This window comes from Mesocricetus auratus, unplaced genomic scaffold, assembly GCF_017639785.1.
Source record: "Mesocricetus auratus isolate SY011 unplaced genomic scaffold, BCM_Maur_2.0 Super-Scaffold_100008, whole genome shotgun sequence".
NCBI lineage: Eukaryota > Metazoa > Chordata > Mammalia > Rodentia > Cricetidae > Mesocricetus > Mesocricetus auratus.
This window is the reverse complement of record NW_024429192.1, coordinates 82480976-82499205: the sequence shown is the minus strand read 5'-3', so window position 1 is coordinate 82499205 and position 18230 is coordinate 82480976. Positions and strand designations below refer to the sequence as shown.

Sequence of the window (18230 nt, the reverse complement as noted above, 5' to 3'; positions counted from 1 at the left end):
CCAAATTCTGGTTCTCTGCAAAAGCAGAAAATGTTCATAAGCACTGAGCCAACTCTCCAACCACCCTTTTCCTCCTGCTCACTGCCTTTCATGTGGTCTCATGGAGCCCAGAGTAGACTTACACAGGTAGATGATGATGACCTCAATCTCTTTATTCTCATGCCTCCAGCTCCCAAGGACAGAGGTTACAGGTATGTTAGCACCAACATGGCCAGCTCATTTTTTAGTTTGTATCCCTACCAAAACACCTATATAGTATTCTTAGGATCATTTTACAGATTTGTTATTAAACAATGGTTTTATATATAAAAAGTATTGAGCCCACACAGGTAATAAGCTCTCAAACACTGTACTGCACCCCAAGCACTCATGAGCAGTTGCACTTGTTCATTGTATGTCTTGAATTGTAAATCATGTAACAGCCAGGGTGTGTGTGTGTGTGTGTGTGTGTGTGTGTGTGTGTGTGTGTGTGTGTGTGTGTGTGTGTGTGTGATGCTGGGGATGAAACCTAGGGCTTAACATATGCTCTACCACTGAGTTACATCCCCAACCCTTCTGTATTGTTTGTGCATTCACCAAAGCACTGACTACCCAGCGTCTAAAAACCTTTGAAAACAAGAGGGAATTAAAAGAAAAGACATTTTTAACTTTAGAGAGCTGCTCATAAACACTAACATTAGAACTAAGAACACCTAGGAATTCAATCTGAATGACGGGATCCTCTGGAGTGTGGATGTAAGGATGGTGTGGACCAACATTCTTAAACCCCAGTCATAATGGAGCCACATGAGTGTGAGGATATCAAGGCCAGTCAGCCACACACAGTGGAAGTGTGAGCAAAAATGACTATGTGGCAACTTGTATGGTACCACAGTAAAACAACATTTAACTTACAGGCCACTCTAAAAAGATACCAAGCAGAACACAGGAATAAATTAGATTCTTTGGAGAAATCTCAGGCGGAGTTGAAGAAGATCAGAAGAAAAAGTCAAGGAGGACGAAATGCACTCAAATATGAGCACAAAGAAATTGAGGTGAGCTCTTCAGCAATGTTTTTCTTTGTCAATCATTATATGTATGTACACAGGTTGAGGGGAGGCTTACATCAGTCAGCTATACCATATCACTCCCTTCTTGCTACTGCTGAGGTGAAATATAAGTATTACAAGCTGAGTGTGATGGCACATGCCAGTAATCCCAGCTCTCGAGTTCTAGGCTAGCCTGTGCTACATAGTGAGACCCTGTGTCAAAGAAAAGAAAAAGCATGTGTAATCTTAGTATTGCAGCGTTTTCCAGATTTAAAGTAATAGCACATGGTACTTGTTGGCATCTCCCTTTAACATAAGGAAAAGAAGGGACCTTTGTGCTTAGCATGACTATCCCTCTGGTTTGTTTGAAGTAGGCTCTCACTGTGTGGCCTGGCTGGCCTGAAACTCTGTGTAAACTAGACTGGCCTAGAACTCACAGAGATCTGCCTGTGTCTGCCTCTCAAGTGCCAGTATTAAAGGTGTGCAGCACCATGCTTGACCTGACTGTCCTCAGATTGAGGCTTAGGTTAAGTCCTATGATTAGTACCTGGAAATGTGATCAAATCTGAAACTTTCTAGTTCCAAATTATTTTTCAGTAGAAGAGAGTCATCCCTAGAGTACAGAGTTGTATGATGCCAGCTGCTCAGTGGGGAATGTAAAGCCTTTGGTAGCCTCTCTCTACATGAGTCGGTGTCTCAGTGATGACGGTATCTGATTAGGCCAGGTTACTAGTATCTTGTCAAGTATTTATCTGCATTTAGCATTTACTTCATAAAGTAAACTGGGTATAAAGATGGCAGGCAATGAACATCATGCCATGCAGCATCAGATGCCTACTGTCATGTTTCTAATGTTTATTTTCATAGTATGTGGAGACTGTGACTTCTCGCCAGAGTGAAATCCAGAAATTCATTGCAGATGGCTGCAAAGAAGCCCTGCTTGAGGAAAAAAGGCGCTTCTGCTTTCTGGTGGACAAGCACTGTAGCTTTGCCAGTCACATACACTACTATCACCTGCAGGTGAGTGTGCATCTGACTGCAGTAAGTGTGGCAGTAGCTTTATCTTATACTCAGAAGGCAATGGGCCTTTTCAGAAATACAGATGGAATGAACAATCAAATACCCACTTATCATTAATTTCATAGTTTATCCATATTTAAAGTCCCTTGTAGCCGGACGTTGGTCGTTCATGCCTTTAATCCCAGCACCTGGGAGGCAGACGCAGGTGGATCTCTGTGAGTTCGAGGCCAACCTGGTCTACAGAGCGAGTTCCAGGACAACCTCCAAAGCAATACAGAGAAACCCTGCCCCGAAAAACCAAACTAAACAAACAAACAAAGTCCCTTGTACTGGGTTTGATTCCTAGCACACTGCATAAACTGGGTATAGTGGTACACGCTTGTAAGCCGCAGGAAGTGAGGCCAGAAGGGTCAGAAGTTTGAGGTCATCCTCAGCTACATAGTTAAGTATGAGGCCAGCCTAGGCTATGTCTCCAAATAAAAAGGAACAGTCTAAAAAAGTCAACTTTTGGTGGGTTCCTATGCATCCTGAGTGTTACTGTCTTGACTAGGCCCAATCTCTGGGTGATTCTAGATGATTGTAGACTATAGGATCTCTAGCAGCTCTGCCCGAGGCTACAGAGACCCTTCTCCCCATTTACACCCATCAAGACACTGAGTTTTGTTACTTTTCACTCTTGTTCACAGTATACACTCATGATTACTTCAAGTGGCTAACTTAGTTCACTCCTCCAGACAGATGCAGCTGTGAGGTTAGAGCCCAGGAACAATTACATGGCATGTTAATTTCCCTTCCTCTTTTCTTTCCTTTTAATTCTCTTGGGCCTATGTAAGCATCTCAAGCTAGCATGACTGAGGTCAAACATTCATTGTTGTTCATAAGCAAGTGATTTAAGAGAGAGTTCTGAAATATGAGCAGTTCTGCAAGAGCTAGAACGTAAGTCACCTCTTTCTCAGGGGGAAAAAACCCTGCCCTGTGTATGTACATGTCATATATTCTGTAACTTCAATATACAGCTTTCTAATCCAAATACTTAAGATCTAAATGGTTATAATAAAAAAGTGCTGTGTCCATGTGTCTGCCCTAGTGTAGCTGCATCTGTAGATGCCCACAGTGTATTTACATGCATAAGAGCAATGCTGAGTAGTTTGAGAAGTATGCATGCTTCCATGATGAGGGCCTCCTGCTGTGGCAGAATGACAGGGTCACAGCTGCAGAGGGGTGGAAGCAACCCTGAGTTTCCTTCGTATGGCAATGCCCCACTATGTCAGGAGGTAACCTGGGCTGTTTGCAGAAAGCTCTAGTTACAGACAAGGTCCTAGTAGTATTCTGTAGAATGACATAGACCAACCCTGCTTCTTTTTGTAACTGAAGTTTCTTCAGCTATTTGAAAACTGCTTTGTGATCCCCCTAGTCCTAGTCCTTCTCCTAGCCAATGCAAGTGGTCTTCATTACGTTACTTCCCAGCTTGTCAGGGTCAGAAGTGGTTGGTATGAGTTTGAAAACAGAAGTGTGGTTGCCATGCAAATAGCTTCAGGAACAGACCTTACTTCATTTTCCAACCAGAGTGCTGCCCCAGAAAGAGAGTTCACTGAAAAGTTTTGGAATCCTCTGAGAGTCCTGCTGCAGGAGCTGAGCCAGGCTCATAGGAGCAGGAACGGCCCCTCGGCTTCACCTCCAGAGTTGCAGTGTCTCAGCTCTGTCCATTTGTCTGTCTTTGTGCTGCCACCCAACTACTATGCAGAGACTGTTAAGACTATGACAGGAACATCCCTAGGCTCATACACATCCCTACCTGCTTCCCTCCCCCACCCCACCCCAACCTCCACCTATAGGCTCTTTCCCACAGGTGGACCTCCTGGAACAGAGTCTGATTCATTTGCCTAACACTTTCACTCCTGCACCTCTTACTCCAGCAGAGGTGTTGATTTTAGAAGGACTGGTGGGGAGACAGTGATTGTCCTTTCCAGGACCAGCTGGAAAATGAAAGACTCTCATATTGGTTGCTCAGCTCCTCCCTTTTAGCTTTTGAATGGCTTTATTGTTTTGTTTTTGAGATGTACATGAGCACACACACATCTCATGCATACTAAGCATGTATTCTGCCTGTGAGCTACTCCCAGCCCCCACAGGATTCTTAATCATTAATGGTCCTGTGTTAACTAGAAGTTCTATATTCATGCTGAGAAGGTAAGTTCCCATTAGGTCCTAAGCCTACCTTCTCAGCAGTCAAGACACACAGTTGCTTAAATTGCTTGCTGAATTAGACTCCCAGGCCCCACTCCTGGTTGCAAATCTTAATGCATTAGTAGAGGTGCTGTTGGAGACAGCTTTGATCAGCTCTTCTAACAGTGCACTTTTGTCTTTAATTTTGTTTCTTCTGGATTTATAGTCTGCAGAATTACTTAATTCCAAGTTGCCCCGGTGGCAGGAAACCTGTTGTGATGCCACAAAAGTACCAGAGAAAATCATGAACATGATAGAAGAGATAAAAACTCCCATCTCAACACCAGTGTCTGGGACGCCACAGCCTTCACCCATGATCGAGAGAAGCAAGATGGTAGGAATCAGTCCCCTTTTTTGTATGTTTACTAGTATGAGTTAGTTCATATTGACTTAGAGGACCAGAATTGACTTTGGAGATAGACACCATGAGCCCCCTTTCCTATTCTTATACCAGTGAAGACCTTTACCCCTCTTCTTTAGAACTAGAATTGACTGTACAAATGTCTTTTTTTTTAAAGATTTATTTATTTATTACATATACAGTGTTCTGTCAGAAGAGGGCACCAGATTGAATTGTAGATAGCTGTGAGCCACCATGTGGTTGCTGGGAATTGAACTCAGGTCCTCTGGAAGAGCAGTCAGTGCTCTTAACCTCTGAGCCACCTCTCCAGCCCTGTACAAATGTCTTATACTCTGCTTATCACTGTTATGTTTTAGCAATATCATTACTATTATTGCCAGTGAAGTCAATATAGATGCCTGAAAGAGCAGACTTAAAAACCTAGTGCCATTCAGCACCTGAAGACTGCAGCAGGAGAATCATAGTTTGAGACCAGCCTAGACTACATAGTGAGACCTTTATCCAAGAGAAGAAGAAAAGAAATGTTATGTCTGAGAATTGCTTCAAAATAATGCAAGCCAGCCGGGCGGTGGTGGCGCACGCCTTTAGTCCCAGCACTCGGGAGGCAGAGGCAGGAGGATCTCTGTGAGTTCTAGACCAGCCTGGTTTACAAGAGCTAATTCCAGGACTGCCTCCAAAGCCACAGAGAAACCCTATCTCGAAACACCCCCCCCCCCGCCCGCAAAAAAAAAAGCAGGCCTTGTTTGGGAATCTGGGTAAGGGCATTTATGATACAAGATTGGCCATAAATTAACAAATTAACATGTTCACAATTCTTTCAAAAAATTGTTTCAAATGTAGGCCTCTGTAGCCAAGTAACACTTAAGAAGGGGGGGGGGTCTACCTGATAATTCCAGCTGTCTGTGAGTTTGAGTACAGCCTGGTTTACCCAGAGTTCAAGCTAGCCAGGACTACACAGTAAGACTCTTTCTCTAAATAAATGATTTTTTAAATTAATACTTTTGAAATAATTCACAACTAAGAAAGTGGGGTTTCTGCCATATGATAAAAAGCAGTCCTAGGCTGGATGGTGGTGGCCCACACCTATAATCCCAGCACTCAGGAGGCAGAGGCAGGAGGATCTCTGTGAGTTCAAGAACAACCTGACCTACAGAGCTAGTTTCAGGACAGACAGAGCTGTTACACAGAGAAACCCTGTGGTGGGGGGGGGGGCAATTCTAGAAACCTGTATTATTCTCTCGCTGTATTGTTCTAATATTAGACTAGTAAAGATTTGTTTCTACAGATTGGGAAAGATTATGACACCCTTTCTAAATACTCACCAAAGATGCCCCCTGCACCTTCAGTCAAAGCCTATACCAGCCCTTTGATTGATATGTTCAATAATCCAGCAACAGCTGCACAGGGTTTAGAAAAGACAAACAACTCAGCAGGTAAGAGATTCAGTTTGATTTCTTTTATGGAAACTTATTAAATTATTCTATTTAATTTTTAAATATTTGTTCTTAATTTATGTGTATTTTGTGATATGTATGCCACATGTATGCTAACACTCTTGAAGGCCAGGAGAGGCTGTTAGATCCCCTGGAGAGGGAGCTGCAGTTGATTGTGAGCCATTTTATACAAATGCTAAGAACTAAATCCAGGTCCTCTGCCAAAACAGGAAGTACTCTTAACCTCTAAGCCATCTCTCTAGCTCCCTTTAAATTTTTTTGATAAATGTACCTCAAAGAATTAATAAGGCTGGAGTTGAGATTAGAGCACCATAGTAGGACATTAGTCTAACATGTGTGAAGTCCTAGGTTCCACTCCCAGGATTTGGTGGGGAGGGAAATAGTGAGGAAAATGAACTAAATAAGGTCTAGTCTAGACCATAAGACATTTGATAAGTGACATGTTACTATAGCACTAATTCTGTCTACTGGTCAATGTCTACAGAGTAAATGTACTGTTGAGAAGTATTTTTTTAAAGCATGTGTGCCTATATGTGGGTATATGCACATGAGTACAGTGCTTATGGAGGCCAGAAGAGGGATAGGATCCCGTGGAACTGGAATTAGAGGCATTTTTGAACTGCTTGTAATGGGTGCTAGGGACTTAGTTCAGATTCTCTGCAAGTACAATATTTGTTCTTAACCAACAAGCCATCTCTCCAGCCTGAGATAAAATAAACATGATAGATTATAATAATTTAGCTTCACACAATATCTGATAGCTCCCTCAGTACAAATCTGATGGTAGTTGAGTTGTGCCCTGGAGAGAACCCACAGATTGTAGTATTCAGCTGTAGGGGAAGATGAGAGATTGAGATGAGAGATTTCTATAAAGACAAGTAGGATTGCTCAGCAAGGGAAAATAATAGCTTGTAGTTATTTGCTTTTGAAGAAAGTTAAAGTATGTGATTCATTCAAGTAACTCTGGTTCTTTTAGGTAAAAGCCAAGTGAAAATCCCTGGCAGATTTAGTGCTGAGGTCATTAGAGGAATAGCAAAATTTGTTTTGTAATTGTTACAAAGATGCAATAATAAGGCAGGTTCCTAAATCCCCAGTTTCCCGTTTTTTGGGAGTGGCACATATCAGCCTGTGTTTAAGTTGAGAGACAGTAGTAGCATAGTGCCTAGTGTAGGTATCTGTGGACTCAGCTGCCCCCAGTGGCTATTACTGCCATTTGCCAGTTGTGATCTTGATCAGTCTTTGAACTCTTTGGGGCTTATTTCCCTTGTCCATCAATATAGCACTGAGATTCTTGGCAAATTCTCAACCAAGGGAACTCAGCAACTCACATGGGCATGCCCAGGTGAGAAGCCAGAAAGAACGCTAGCATTTCCAACTCACTGTTTTTTCTGGTAGCACAAGAGAAAGGCAGTGGGTCTAAGCTGCTGCCACAGCTGCCTCTGAAAGAGTGGGAAGTGTGGGCACTTCACCAGTCAAAAGAGCTGGCCTGGCTGCCATGGTGCAGGTGAAGCTGGCTTGCTGTTCTGGGCTTCTTGTCTTACACATGCTCTTGGGTGCAGGGCTCCTGTGCCTTCTGCGAAGGCCTCCAGGCTGAGGCATATCTGTTCCCTCCTCATGGGCAATGTGAAAGGCCTGGAAACAGGCCAGAACTTGTTTCCATAAAAGGATCATGTGGGAGCATGCAGAATAAATGGTTTTCGGGTTACTCATTTGAACTTGCCTGCGAAGCATTCTTTGAGTTATCTTCATTCCCATGTTCACTTCAACAGACACTTCAGAAGATCCCAGCTTACAAAGATCAGTTTCTGTTGCAACCGGACTGAACATGATGAAGAAGCAAAAAGTGAAGACCATTTTCCCTCACACTGCTGGCAACAACAAGACCTTACTTAGCTTTGCCCAGGGGGACATCATCACACTGCTCATCCCCGAGGAGAAGGACGGCTGGCTCTATGGAGAACATGACACGACCAAAGCGTGAGTTGGCACGAACCTATCTGCACCAGGTTCATATGGCCCTCACCTCAGAGAGCTGCTGTCTTTCCTGTAATCTGCAGATTGTCTGTGGGTGTAGGAACCCTTTATTCTTTTATAGTTTGGGCAGCTTCTGTCATTACATCACAAGCTATTTTGTGTATGTATAGGTGAACTTGGTACAAGAGTAGATTATCAGATCATATGTCACTGTTGACAAAAGGCATAAATAGTTTTTGTATTTATTTTGTGTGTACATGCATGTGTGTATATACAATATGGAGGTAGGACGACAACAGATTCCAGGAATCTGGATTCCAGGGATCAAGTTATTAGTGTGTGTGTGTGAAGTGACAGAGACAGAGACCTGTAAAAGCTTCCATTTCATTCAGCCCATTTGTGAGTGGCTAGCCTACCTAAGCTGTCAACAGGATGTCCCCAAATGTAAGTACTACTTATGAGCCTGCCTCAGGTGTCACAGATGAGGCTTTTCTTTATCTTCACCTTTAGGAGGGGTTGGTTCCCATCATCATATACAAAGTTGCTGGAAGAAAATATGAAAGAAGCAGTGTCTGCGCCTACACCAAGGTAGGGGAATATGGCCCAGCTCTCCCAGCAAATGAAAACTTACCTTAACCCTAATGCCCCCAGACATATTAGAGTTACAACCCAGATGTGCAGCCATGCTGGGATCAACACTTGTGTGATAGGAGCCAATGTCTGCTCCCCTGTGGTTTCTGTGGTCCATGAGCTTCCCTAGCTAGCTACAGTTCACTGTTTCATGTAGCAACCCTAACCCTGTCAGCTCTCTTGTGAAATGTTTCTCACCTGGAGTTCTTGACCTAGTGCTGTGCTTGCTCTTTCCTCCATGTCTTTCCTCTGTGGGTCCTTTTTCTCCTCACCACACAGGCACTCGTGCTCCTTGGAACTCATCCTCAGTCCTCCACTGTCTGTGTTCCCTGGGCTATTTCATGTACTTCTTATTTTTACATTTTACTTTTTAACTGTGGTGGAGGAGGAAGCAGTTGCCACAGCACAGTGTAGAAGTCAGAGGACAGCCTGTGGGAGTCAGTTCTCTCCTTCCACCGTGTGGGTTCCAGGGCTCAAACTCAGGTTGTCAGGCTTGGCACCTTCCCCACTGGTCAACTAACCAGCTATACCTTTTACCTTTACACTTGCAACTACACCAGTGGATCTCCCTTGTCACCTCCATGCTGATAGTCCCCAATTCTTCAGTCTAGGTTGTGACTGTAAAAATAGCCATTTTGGAGCTGGAGATATGGCTGAATTTTAAGAATGCATTCTGCTGTTGGAGAGAGTCCAAGTTTAGTTCCCAGTCAGGTGGCTCACAACTGGTAAACAGACATTTAAAAGCTTAAAAAAAAAAACAGCCATCTCTTAGGGACAATCCGAAGTGCTTTAAACTGCTTACCACAATGAATTCTCACAACCCTATGAGATGGGGCTCCACTTCAAAATGAAGAAACTGAGGCACAGAGCAGTTGTAAGAACTTGCAGGGACATAGAGCACCAAGACTGAACTCATCCAGGCTGAAGTGTGGATATTGCTAGCTGGCTGCCCAATGGACCCTGGGAAATGATATGTCCACAGTGAACTGAACTGGTCCCTCATGCACCCTACTCTCTGGCCTCTGGACCGTCAAATGCCATGCTCAGCATCCTCAGGCCCTCCCTTCATAAAGCCTCTCCATATGTTCTCTCTATACCAAGAAGAAAAAGTGATCTTTAGGGAGTGGGTAAGGGCTGCTTTTTGAGACAGGGTCTCAATACATAGCAAATGTATATAAACATGCACACATACTACTTTGTATGTAGTGCAGTGTTGCAATCCCCTCTTCCTTCACCTTTTCCCATATGAATGGATGTGTTGATTTCATGTATGTCTGTGCACCACATGCATGCACAGTACCTTCAGAGGCTAGAAGAAGGCATTGGATCCCTGGAGCTGCAGTTACAGATGATGGCGATTCGCCGTGTGGGTGCTGGGAATCACACTGGAGTCCTCTGGAAGAGCAGCCAGTGCTCTTAACTACTGAGCCTTCGCCCCAGCCCTGACACATCATTACTGTCTATTCCTAGACCTGACCATGGGATGTGTGGGGCACAGGGCTGCAAGTGGCATGACCTTATCTGACTTGGCTCCCTAACCTTTGACTTTAGCCCTGCACCAGTGAGAAGCATCAGTACTGTGGACCTGACTGAGAAGAGCAGTGTTGTCATTCCACCTCCTGACTACCTGGAGTGCCTGACCATGGGAGCCACCTCAGACAAGAGGACAGATGCTCCCAAGACCTCTACCTTCAAAGCCCCGGTGTCCAGACCAGATTCCACACCCACGTCTCCCGTGAGTCCCTAGCTCTGTTCATGGCTGAGGGGGACAAGGGCATTGGGCTCTCTTCTTCACAGACACATGTTCTCCTCAACTGCCCAACTCTAAGCCTTCTTTCTTGCCTTTTTACTTTATCTTATGCAGGACAAGACACAGTTTGCTTGCTAGGTCTTATTGGAACTTTCATGGCTCATTGCTTTTGTCTTAGTCTTTTATTCTTTTAATCCTCTTCCCCCACATTCTGTGCCTTTCCTGTTATTTTCTGAAAAGGGGAGGGGGCTTAGCTTAAAAAATGAGGACTTTGTGCCAGCCAATGTACAAACATTGTCTTAACCCTAAATTACCCATAAGAAAAGTGGAGGGCTTCCAGGACAACGCCTCGCCACTTCTTTGTCCTTGACAACTCCAGGTGCAATGTCTGCAGAGCACCTGGAGCACTATGGGCTCTCAACAAACAAATGAGACCCTTGCTCCTTTGGAAGTTAGATCCTAGTGATTGGAAACAGACAGTAAACCAAGACAGGTTAAAAACCATGCTGAAGCCGGGCGGTGGTGGCGCACGCCTTTAGTCCCAGCACTCGGGAGGCAGAGGCAGGCGGATCTTTGAGTTCGAGACCAGCCTGGTCTACAAGAGCTAGTTCCGGGGCAGCCTCCAAAGCCACAGAGAAACCCTGTCTCAAAAAAAAAAAAAGAAAAGAAAAGAAAAGAAAAGAAAGAAAGAAAGAAAGAAAACATGCTGAGAGTGAAAACAGGAGGGGGTACTAATGGACAGGGGGACCCTTGGTGGATGTGAAAGATTAAATTTGTTTAAAGTTCAGTGTCTCAAGATGGAGCCCTGAGAAAGGGGAAGAAAAGAACCATTCTGAGTAGGGAGGCTGGGCCTAGGCCTCCAGCGACTCCTCTGAGAGCAGCATGCTGGGATGGCCTTGGAGAGTGTTAGGCCTCAGTGGGACTAGGTTGTAGGGAGGGGCAAGACCTTCAGCCAGAGCTTGTTGAGAAGGGGCAGCCTACTAGACGCATTCCTGCCTCTGAGAGTCAGGGTGCATCCAGGACAACGGGCATCACAGGGCAGCATATGGGGCTCTGGTCTCTGTATAGTACAGTCAAACTAACAGGAAAGAACCAGTATGCAGAAGTCCCTGAGAGATGTTTATGAGGCAGAGAGCAGAAAGTTTAAGCATTGTGTGTGACGCACACAGGGACTGGAGCTAGGAGATGACGGGCTCTGGGGAGGAGGACTTCCTCCTGATGTGTCTCGCCAAAGAAGACAGAAGGGGGGAAGGGAGGGAGGGAGGGAGGGAAGGAGGGAAGGAGGGAAGGAGGGAGAAGAGAGAGAAGGAAGATGCACTTGGGAGGCAGAGACAGGTGGATCTCTGTGAGTTCGAGGGATGCGTGGTCTACAGAAGGAGTTCCAGAACAGTCAGGGCTACACAGTGAGACCCTGTCTCTAAATAGACAGTCAGACAGTCACATACAAATAAAATATAATCAGTAATATCAGTATCTTATAGTTTAAATAAGACCTACCTTTATTTTAAAACCTCTTATTTGACTAAATCATAAGCTACTGTCAATATCAAGAGACTGAATTAGTGTGGTAGCATGTGCCTATCTATAATCCTAGCATTCAGGAGGCTGGAGCAGGATAACTTAAGTTTCAGGCCAATCTGGACTAGATGGTAAGACTCTGTCACAAAAACACCACCCCTCAAAAGGAAAAGAATCAGGAGTGTGCCCCCTCTTGTACAATGTTTCTGAGCCTTAGAGGGATGGTATAAAACATTGTTTACGGCTGGGCTCACACTGAAGTCCACAAAGCAGCCGTGGCTACAGGTTTCTATTAAAGATCAGAGTCTAAGTTTTGTCCCAGTCCCTTTGTAAAAGCTAAAATGCCAAGAAACTACATCCTTACCTAAGATACACTTTGGGCTGGGGGTATGGCTTTGTGGTGGAGGACTTGAGTAGCAGCACCACACACACACACACACACACACACACACACACACACACACACACACACACACACAGAGAGACAAAAAAAAAAGCAATTATCTAGGGGGCTAGGGATATAGCTCAGTGGGAGAGCAATGGACTAGAATGTGGGAAACCCTGGATTTGATCTCCCAGCACCATTCAAATATAAAAGGATGGATCTGGCTTGGTTTTCTGAAAGCTAGAAAAATATTAGAGGAAAAGTTTAATAATGCTTCTATTTCTAGGATATGATTAACATTCAATCACATTTATTTTGATACAGATTTAAATAAACATACATAGATAGATGACAGATATTTTTACCTCCTGTCCCAATCTGACACCCACACATAGTGGAGTCAGTGTTTCTCTGCTACAACCAATTGAGCCACTGTTCTTAGACCCCACTGTGAGCTGCATACAAGGGTGAAATGGGTAACAGGCCATGGGAAATGGAGGAAAAGGGGGAGCACAGAAGAATGACAGCCACTTCCTAGGTCTGCAGTGAATTGAGAAATATACTGTGAAGTCTCTAGCAGAATTTATCAGCACCAGGAGAAGAAGAGAGCTGGGAGCTCTGACTGATACAACACATTCCACTGCCTTCTCTGCTGATTACCAAGGATGTGAAATGATGCAGGATTGCCTTTCTGATCCAGAGGATAATGGAAAAAAACAGCTAGTCAAAAGTCAGTAGAAAATAATGGGGATGTAGCTCAGTTATTAGAGTGAGTTCTGTGGGTTCCATCCCCAGAATCACATAAATCCAGCATGGAGGTGCACACCTGTAATTCTAGCACTCAGGAGGTGGAGGCAGAGGATCGGAGTTCAAGGTCATGGCCAGCCTGGGCTACATGAGACCCTATCTCAAAAAACGTTTTTCTTAAAAAGGCAATTAGATGGAAATACTTGAGAGTCTCCTTCCTGGGCTGAGGGGGCTCCTATTTCCCCAATCCCACCAAAGATGTTCTTAAAACAGGAAAAGGTGGATAGTGACCACTGCATAAATGCAAAGGGATTCACAGTTACAGGGTAAGGTTAGATGATGGGTTTGTATTGCGTTTTTACCATTCACAGAAAGAAAAGACTCATCTTGAAATAATATTTCAAGATCCTATGCAAACTACCCAGAGAACCTACATACAGTCTTCCACTAAGACTGTCCTTCCATTAGACAGGAGTCCTAGGAGCACAGACAGGAGAAGCAAATGGCCCCTGCCCTCAGCAGCAGAATAGTGCTGCTTCAAACAGAGTAAGCAGCAAGTGCAATGGCCAGTTTTGGCTTGGGAGAAGCTCCCTGAAAACGTTCCGTGCAGACGCTCCTGATTTTTGCTATGGTGGTATGTCACCTACAGTACATCCTAGCTTAGTGAGGCAGCACACTACAGAGTGTCTGAGGCTGTGCTGTGCTCAAACTCCCTCTAGTATCCCCAACCCAGGAAGACTACATCCCAAACTCACCACACTTCTCTACTGAATGTGTCACTTCACACCATTGAACGCAGTCATACTGGACCACCTTACGTCAAGGAGTTACCTTCGATTGGTTTTCAAGTAAACACTCAATTAAAGGATGACATATTCATGTGCATGAACACACAAGAATACAGAGAAACCTTGCCTCAAAAAACAAACAAAAAATAAAAAAATAAAAAATAAAACAGGGTTATATAGCCCATACTAGCCTAAAACTTGCTGTGTAGCCAAAAATGACCTTGAATTTTTAATCCGCTTGCCTCCACCCCTCCCCACAATTCTGAGATTACAACTTGGTGCCACCATGGCCAGTTTTATCCAGTTCTGGGAATGGAACACAGGGTCTAGAGCATGCTAGACAAATACTCTACCAACTGAACTATATCCTTAGTGAGAGTGGGTGGGGGAATTGAGATATGGTCTCACTATATGGCCCAGGCTGGCCTCAAACTCCTTGCTGCCTTAGCTTTCCGAGAGCTGGGCATACTGGTATTGGATGCCACATCTGGCCTGAAAATGAATTTTCTTGAAGTGATTGTCGAATCAGCAACAGGTCAAGAAACAACATTATCAGCTCCCCTGTGCATGCCCCACAGTTACTGTTTCCCCTCCCAAGGTCAGAGTCCCCAAGTCCTGGCACTGAGGTCACACAGGGACAAGATGGATCTAAGTCAAGTGTCATTCTACTTGGGCTACGAGAGGCCTATCCAGAGCCTGTTGGTGGCTGTGGCCACATGGACACTTTGCTTTCAAGGATTTGCTGTGCTTGTTTCTCTGTGTGTGCTGAGTGCCGAGGCATCCCAGCGCCTTAAGATGCCACTGAACTGGTGGCTTTAGGAGGGGTGACAGCAGGAGCTGTCAGGTGGAAAGATTTCTGGTTTCCAGTTGAGGACATGATACTGTCCTCCTTGAGGCCACATGGGATAAGCCAGTGTTTGTCCAGGGGAAAACGGAGGTGGTTTCCAATGGGAAAGTGAGGCAGCCTGGGGCTGCAAGGCTGCTCTTCTGGTCTGACTGCTGGGTGCCCAGAGGTTCCTTCCAGACAGGGCTGTTGCCTGGCTTGCTGCTCCAGGCAGTCCAATCATGCCAGCAATTTGAGCAGGTAATCGGCAGGCCAGACCTCCTGATGTTCTTTAAAAAGAAATCATAAATCGGCTCTTAATCATCCCTATGATAAGAAGCTACATCAGAAGTGACTTGTCCAGAGGCCCACTAAGGAAGCTGAGTGCCCTGCAGGAAGAAACCACTTTTACAACACTTCCAGCCTGATTAAGATGTGCCAAACCAGGCAGTTGCTTTGTGCTTGTGATGAGTATACATTGACTTCTTTCTGTACTAGCCCTGTGTGGAGCCCTGGGGAGCCCAAGGGCTGAGATCATAGCCCACGTGCCTGCAGCCTGCCTCTGGTTGAGATGGTATTTCCGTGCAGTATTCAAGAGATGCTGCACTGTAGGAGTCCTGGCCCAGGCCTTCAGCTTCAAAACTCACACTAGAAAGTGAGTTGTTTGCTTTGAATCTACATGTGCCCAAAACTGCTGAGAAACCTCAGAGGCTTTCAAGACACTTGAAATAGCTCTGGTGCTTAAGACGATACTCCACTGCCCTCTACTGGCTAATGCTCCCCCAGAGCTCTCTTAGAGGAGCAACAGGAAAGAAAGGCTATGAGACTGCAAGATTTTTAGGATTCTGGAGAGGAGGTACAGACATACCAGTCCCCCAGCCAACAGTTTAGAGATGTGTTGGAGGGAAGTGGTACCTGTGACCTGCTGTGAGGCCCTGAGCCATATACCCTCAAGATTTGGACAGATCCTCAATTTAGAATCCCCCACTCCTTGTCGCCTCTCTGCTTCCCTGGAATTGAACCTAGACCTCCCACAAGCTAGGTTAAGTGTTCTACCAAGCCACCCCAGATCACCAGATGGCTGGCTCTGGCAGTTAGCATCAGTCTCCCAAACAGTTACTATTACTTTCATGTCATCTTTGAGGATTCCACTCCAAAAACAAAGGAACACAGGGGGAGGGGCACTGGGGGACACAGACAGGAAACACAGTCACTATACCACTATAGCTTGTGTCTAAAACATACCTGTTCTCCTTCCATGCCATGGCTCTGTTGCTTGATTTAATTTGGTAAGATCTGAGTTTCTGTGAGTGTTCAGGATGTTCCGTGCTGATCTGCATGAGCTCTGCTGCCACATTTCAGGGTACCTCTTTACTCCACACCTTCTGACACAAAGGGTCCTCAAAGGTCTAAAATATTCTTGGCTTGTTCTTTTGAAATAATTTAGACATAAAGCAGTCTCAATGTGACATCAGGGGATGTTTTTAAACATGAATAGCTTTAAACACTTTTATATGTGTGTGAGCATGTGAGTGCAGGTTCTAGAAGTCAGATCCCTGAAGCTGGAGTTACAGGTACGTGTGAGCTTATATAGGGGCTGAGAAATGACCTCAGGTCCTCTATAGAACAGCATCATTCACTGAACTGTCTCCAGTTCCACTGGTGGCTTTCAGCTTAACTTTGCATGTGTTTACCTATGGGTCTTATAAAAATGTCCCAATTTCAAGCCCTCCATATCTTTGTCTTTTCCAGAGTAATGCAAACGGGACTGCAAAGCCACCATTCCTCAGGTATGTATACCCCAGTGCACAAAGTCAGTGTAATGGTGCCTGCTCTGCTAAGGAAGTGGCTAGTACTACCCTCCAGAGGCCCTACCATCACCAGCTTTAGACAATCCAGGGTAGGGTGTAGACAGAGAAAGCAGTATGGTTCAGCTCTAACCCATGGCAGGGTGGCCTGTCCCACAGGGCTCCATCAGACTAAAGCAGTCTCTTGTGTGGCCTGCTCCCTAGCTCAGCATAGTAAACTGCCGGGCACCTGTGTGTTCAGGACAGCAGTCCAGGATTTGAGCGCAGTTGGAAGATGGCTGAATGAGTAAAGTCCTTGCTGCACAAGCATAAAAAGGACCTGAGTTCAAAACCCCAACACCCACAAAAAGGCAGGACATCACAGTATATATCTGTAACCACAAACACCACAAAGGAAGGCAGATTCTGGGTACTCAATGGTCAGCCCATAGAAAGATTGAATTCGTCTCAAAATAAGGGTGGAGCGTGGCAGAAAACACCTGACAATGACATTTGGCCTGTACATGTGGACAAGCACAGGCTTGCATGCACAGACTCCCATATACATACACAATATCTAATTCCTGGCCTGGAGCAGTATTTCTACTTTTTCTTCTTTTCCTCCCCTACAGTGGAGAAAACCCCTTTGCTACTGTGAAACTCCGGCCAACGGTAACAAATGACCGATCAGCACCAATCATTCGATGAAGGTGGAAAGGATCCTGCTAGTCCCTCTACCTGAGTTCTTACCTACAAGACGATGTTGCTGGACGCGGGTACAGGCACTGTCAAAATTTCAGAGGGTGCCTGATTTTAATGAACCCCACTTGAGCAAATCAATTTATTTTCTCAGTTTAACAGAGCTGGGTTTACACATTTTTGTCTTTAAGGTAAATGAGTAGCTAAGTGAATAGATCAATCATTTGAAATACTTTCTTCCTTTTCTATTCAAAAAGCAGTAGACTGGGTTCAAGTTCTTTTAATTTTTAAGGAAATAGCCAGAATAAGGGATAGTCTTATCTATGCTTTTGTGCCTGGCTTTCTGTAGCTGAATGCAAAAAGACCAGAGTATTTTATAAAGCCTGTGCTCTCAGGTAGCATTATGATGCTCCTTTAAGAAAATATGTAAGTCTGCATCATAGCATGTGTATCCAGTAAGCAATATAAATTATGAAAATATATTAAATAATTTTTTCAATGACCCAATTTTAACCTTTTGATTAAACAAATGTGGCGCTCTCAAAGATGGAGAACTCCGACTTCAACAGACAGACATTGCTGCAGCGTGCTGACAGTTTGCCCACTTCAACGGCACTTGTAAAATATCTCCAGGAGCTACTGAGTTCAGGGTTACGAAGTTACCAGCAGGGGTTGTGTACATCTCTAAACTAAGGCTCAAGTTTCTCCATTTTAAAATCAGGTCAGTAAATGGTGGGCAGGGCACTACTACAGCCTAACACTGTCCCACACTCAGACTTCTGACTGAAACAAACAATGGCTCAGATCACTGCATAGAGCCTTGAGCCCAGGGATCGGAGTCTGTCCTTACCTGCCTAAGATGTGAACCTATTCTGGGATGGCTAATGATTAAAATCCATACCCAGGCAAGTCACTACTGATAGAAACTTGCTGCTTACCACAACTCCTTGAATCTCATCAGAGAAATCGTTTTTCTCAAGTTGGAAAGTGGGCAGGGTTTGTATACATGAAACTTCAGTCTTTCCAGCTGGGTCAAGCAG

The 18230-nt window shown here is 44.7% G+C and overlaps 1 protein-coding gene across 1 annotated transcript in view; it reads left to right on the top strand.

The window, feature by feature from the left end:
• Baiap2l1 (BAR/IMD domain containing adaptor protein 2 like 1) overlaps nucleotides 1-17692 on the top strand; it is a 91606-nt gene extending 73914 nt beyond the window's left edge. Inside the window, exons 6-14 of the mRNA XM_005079926.4 lie at nucleotides 897-1034; nucleotides 1896-2048; nucleotides 4441-4608; nucleotides 5921-6068; nucleotides 7859-8066; nucleotides 8574-8651; nucleotides 10245-10428; nucleotides 16457-16494; nucleotides 17124-17692. Of these exons, the coding sequence (XP_005079983.1) occupies nucleotides 897-1034; nucleotides 1896-2048; nucleotides 4441-4608; nucleotides 5921-6068; nucleotides 7859-8066; nucleotides 8574-8651; nucleotides 10245-10428; nucleotides 16457-16494; nucleotides 17124-17199 (1191 nt within the window). The 3' untranslated portion in view covers nucleotides 17200-17692. The remainder of the gene's footprint in view (nucleotides 1-896; nucleotides 1035-1895; nucleotides 2049-4440; nucleotides 4609-5920; nucleotides 6069-7858; nucleotides 8067-8573; nucleotides 8652-10244; nucleotides 10429-16456; nucleotides 16495-17123) is intronic.
• The last annotated feature ends 538 nt before the right edge of the window (nucleotides 17693-18230 follow it).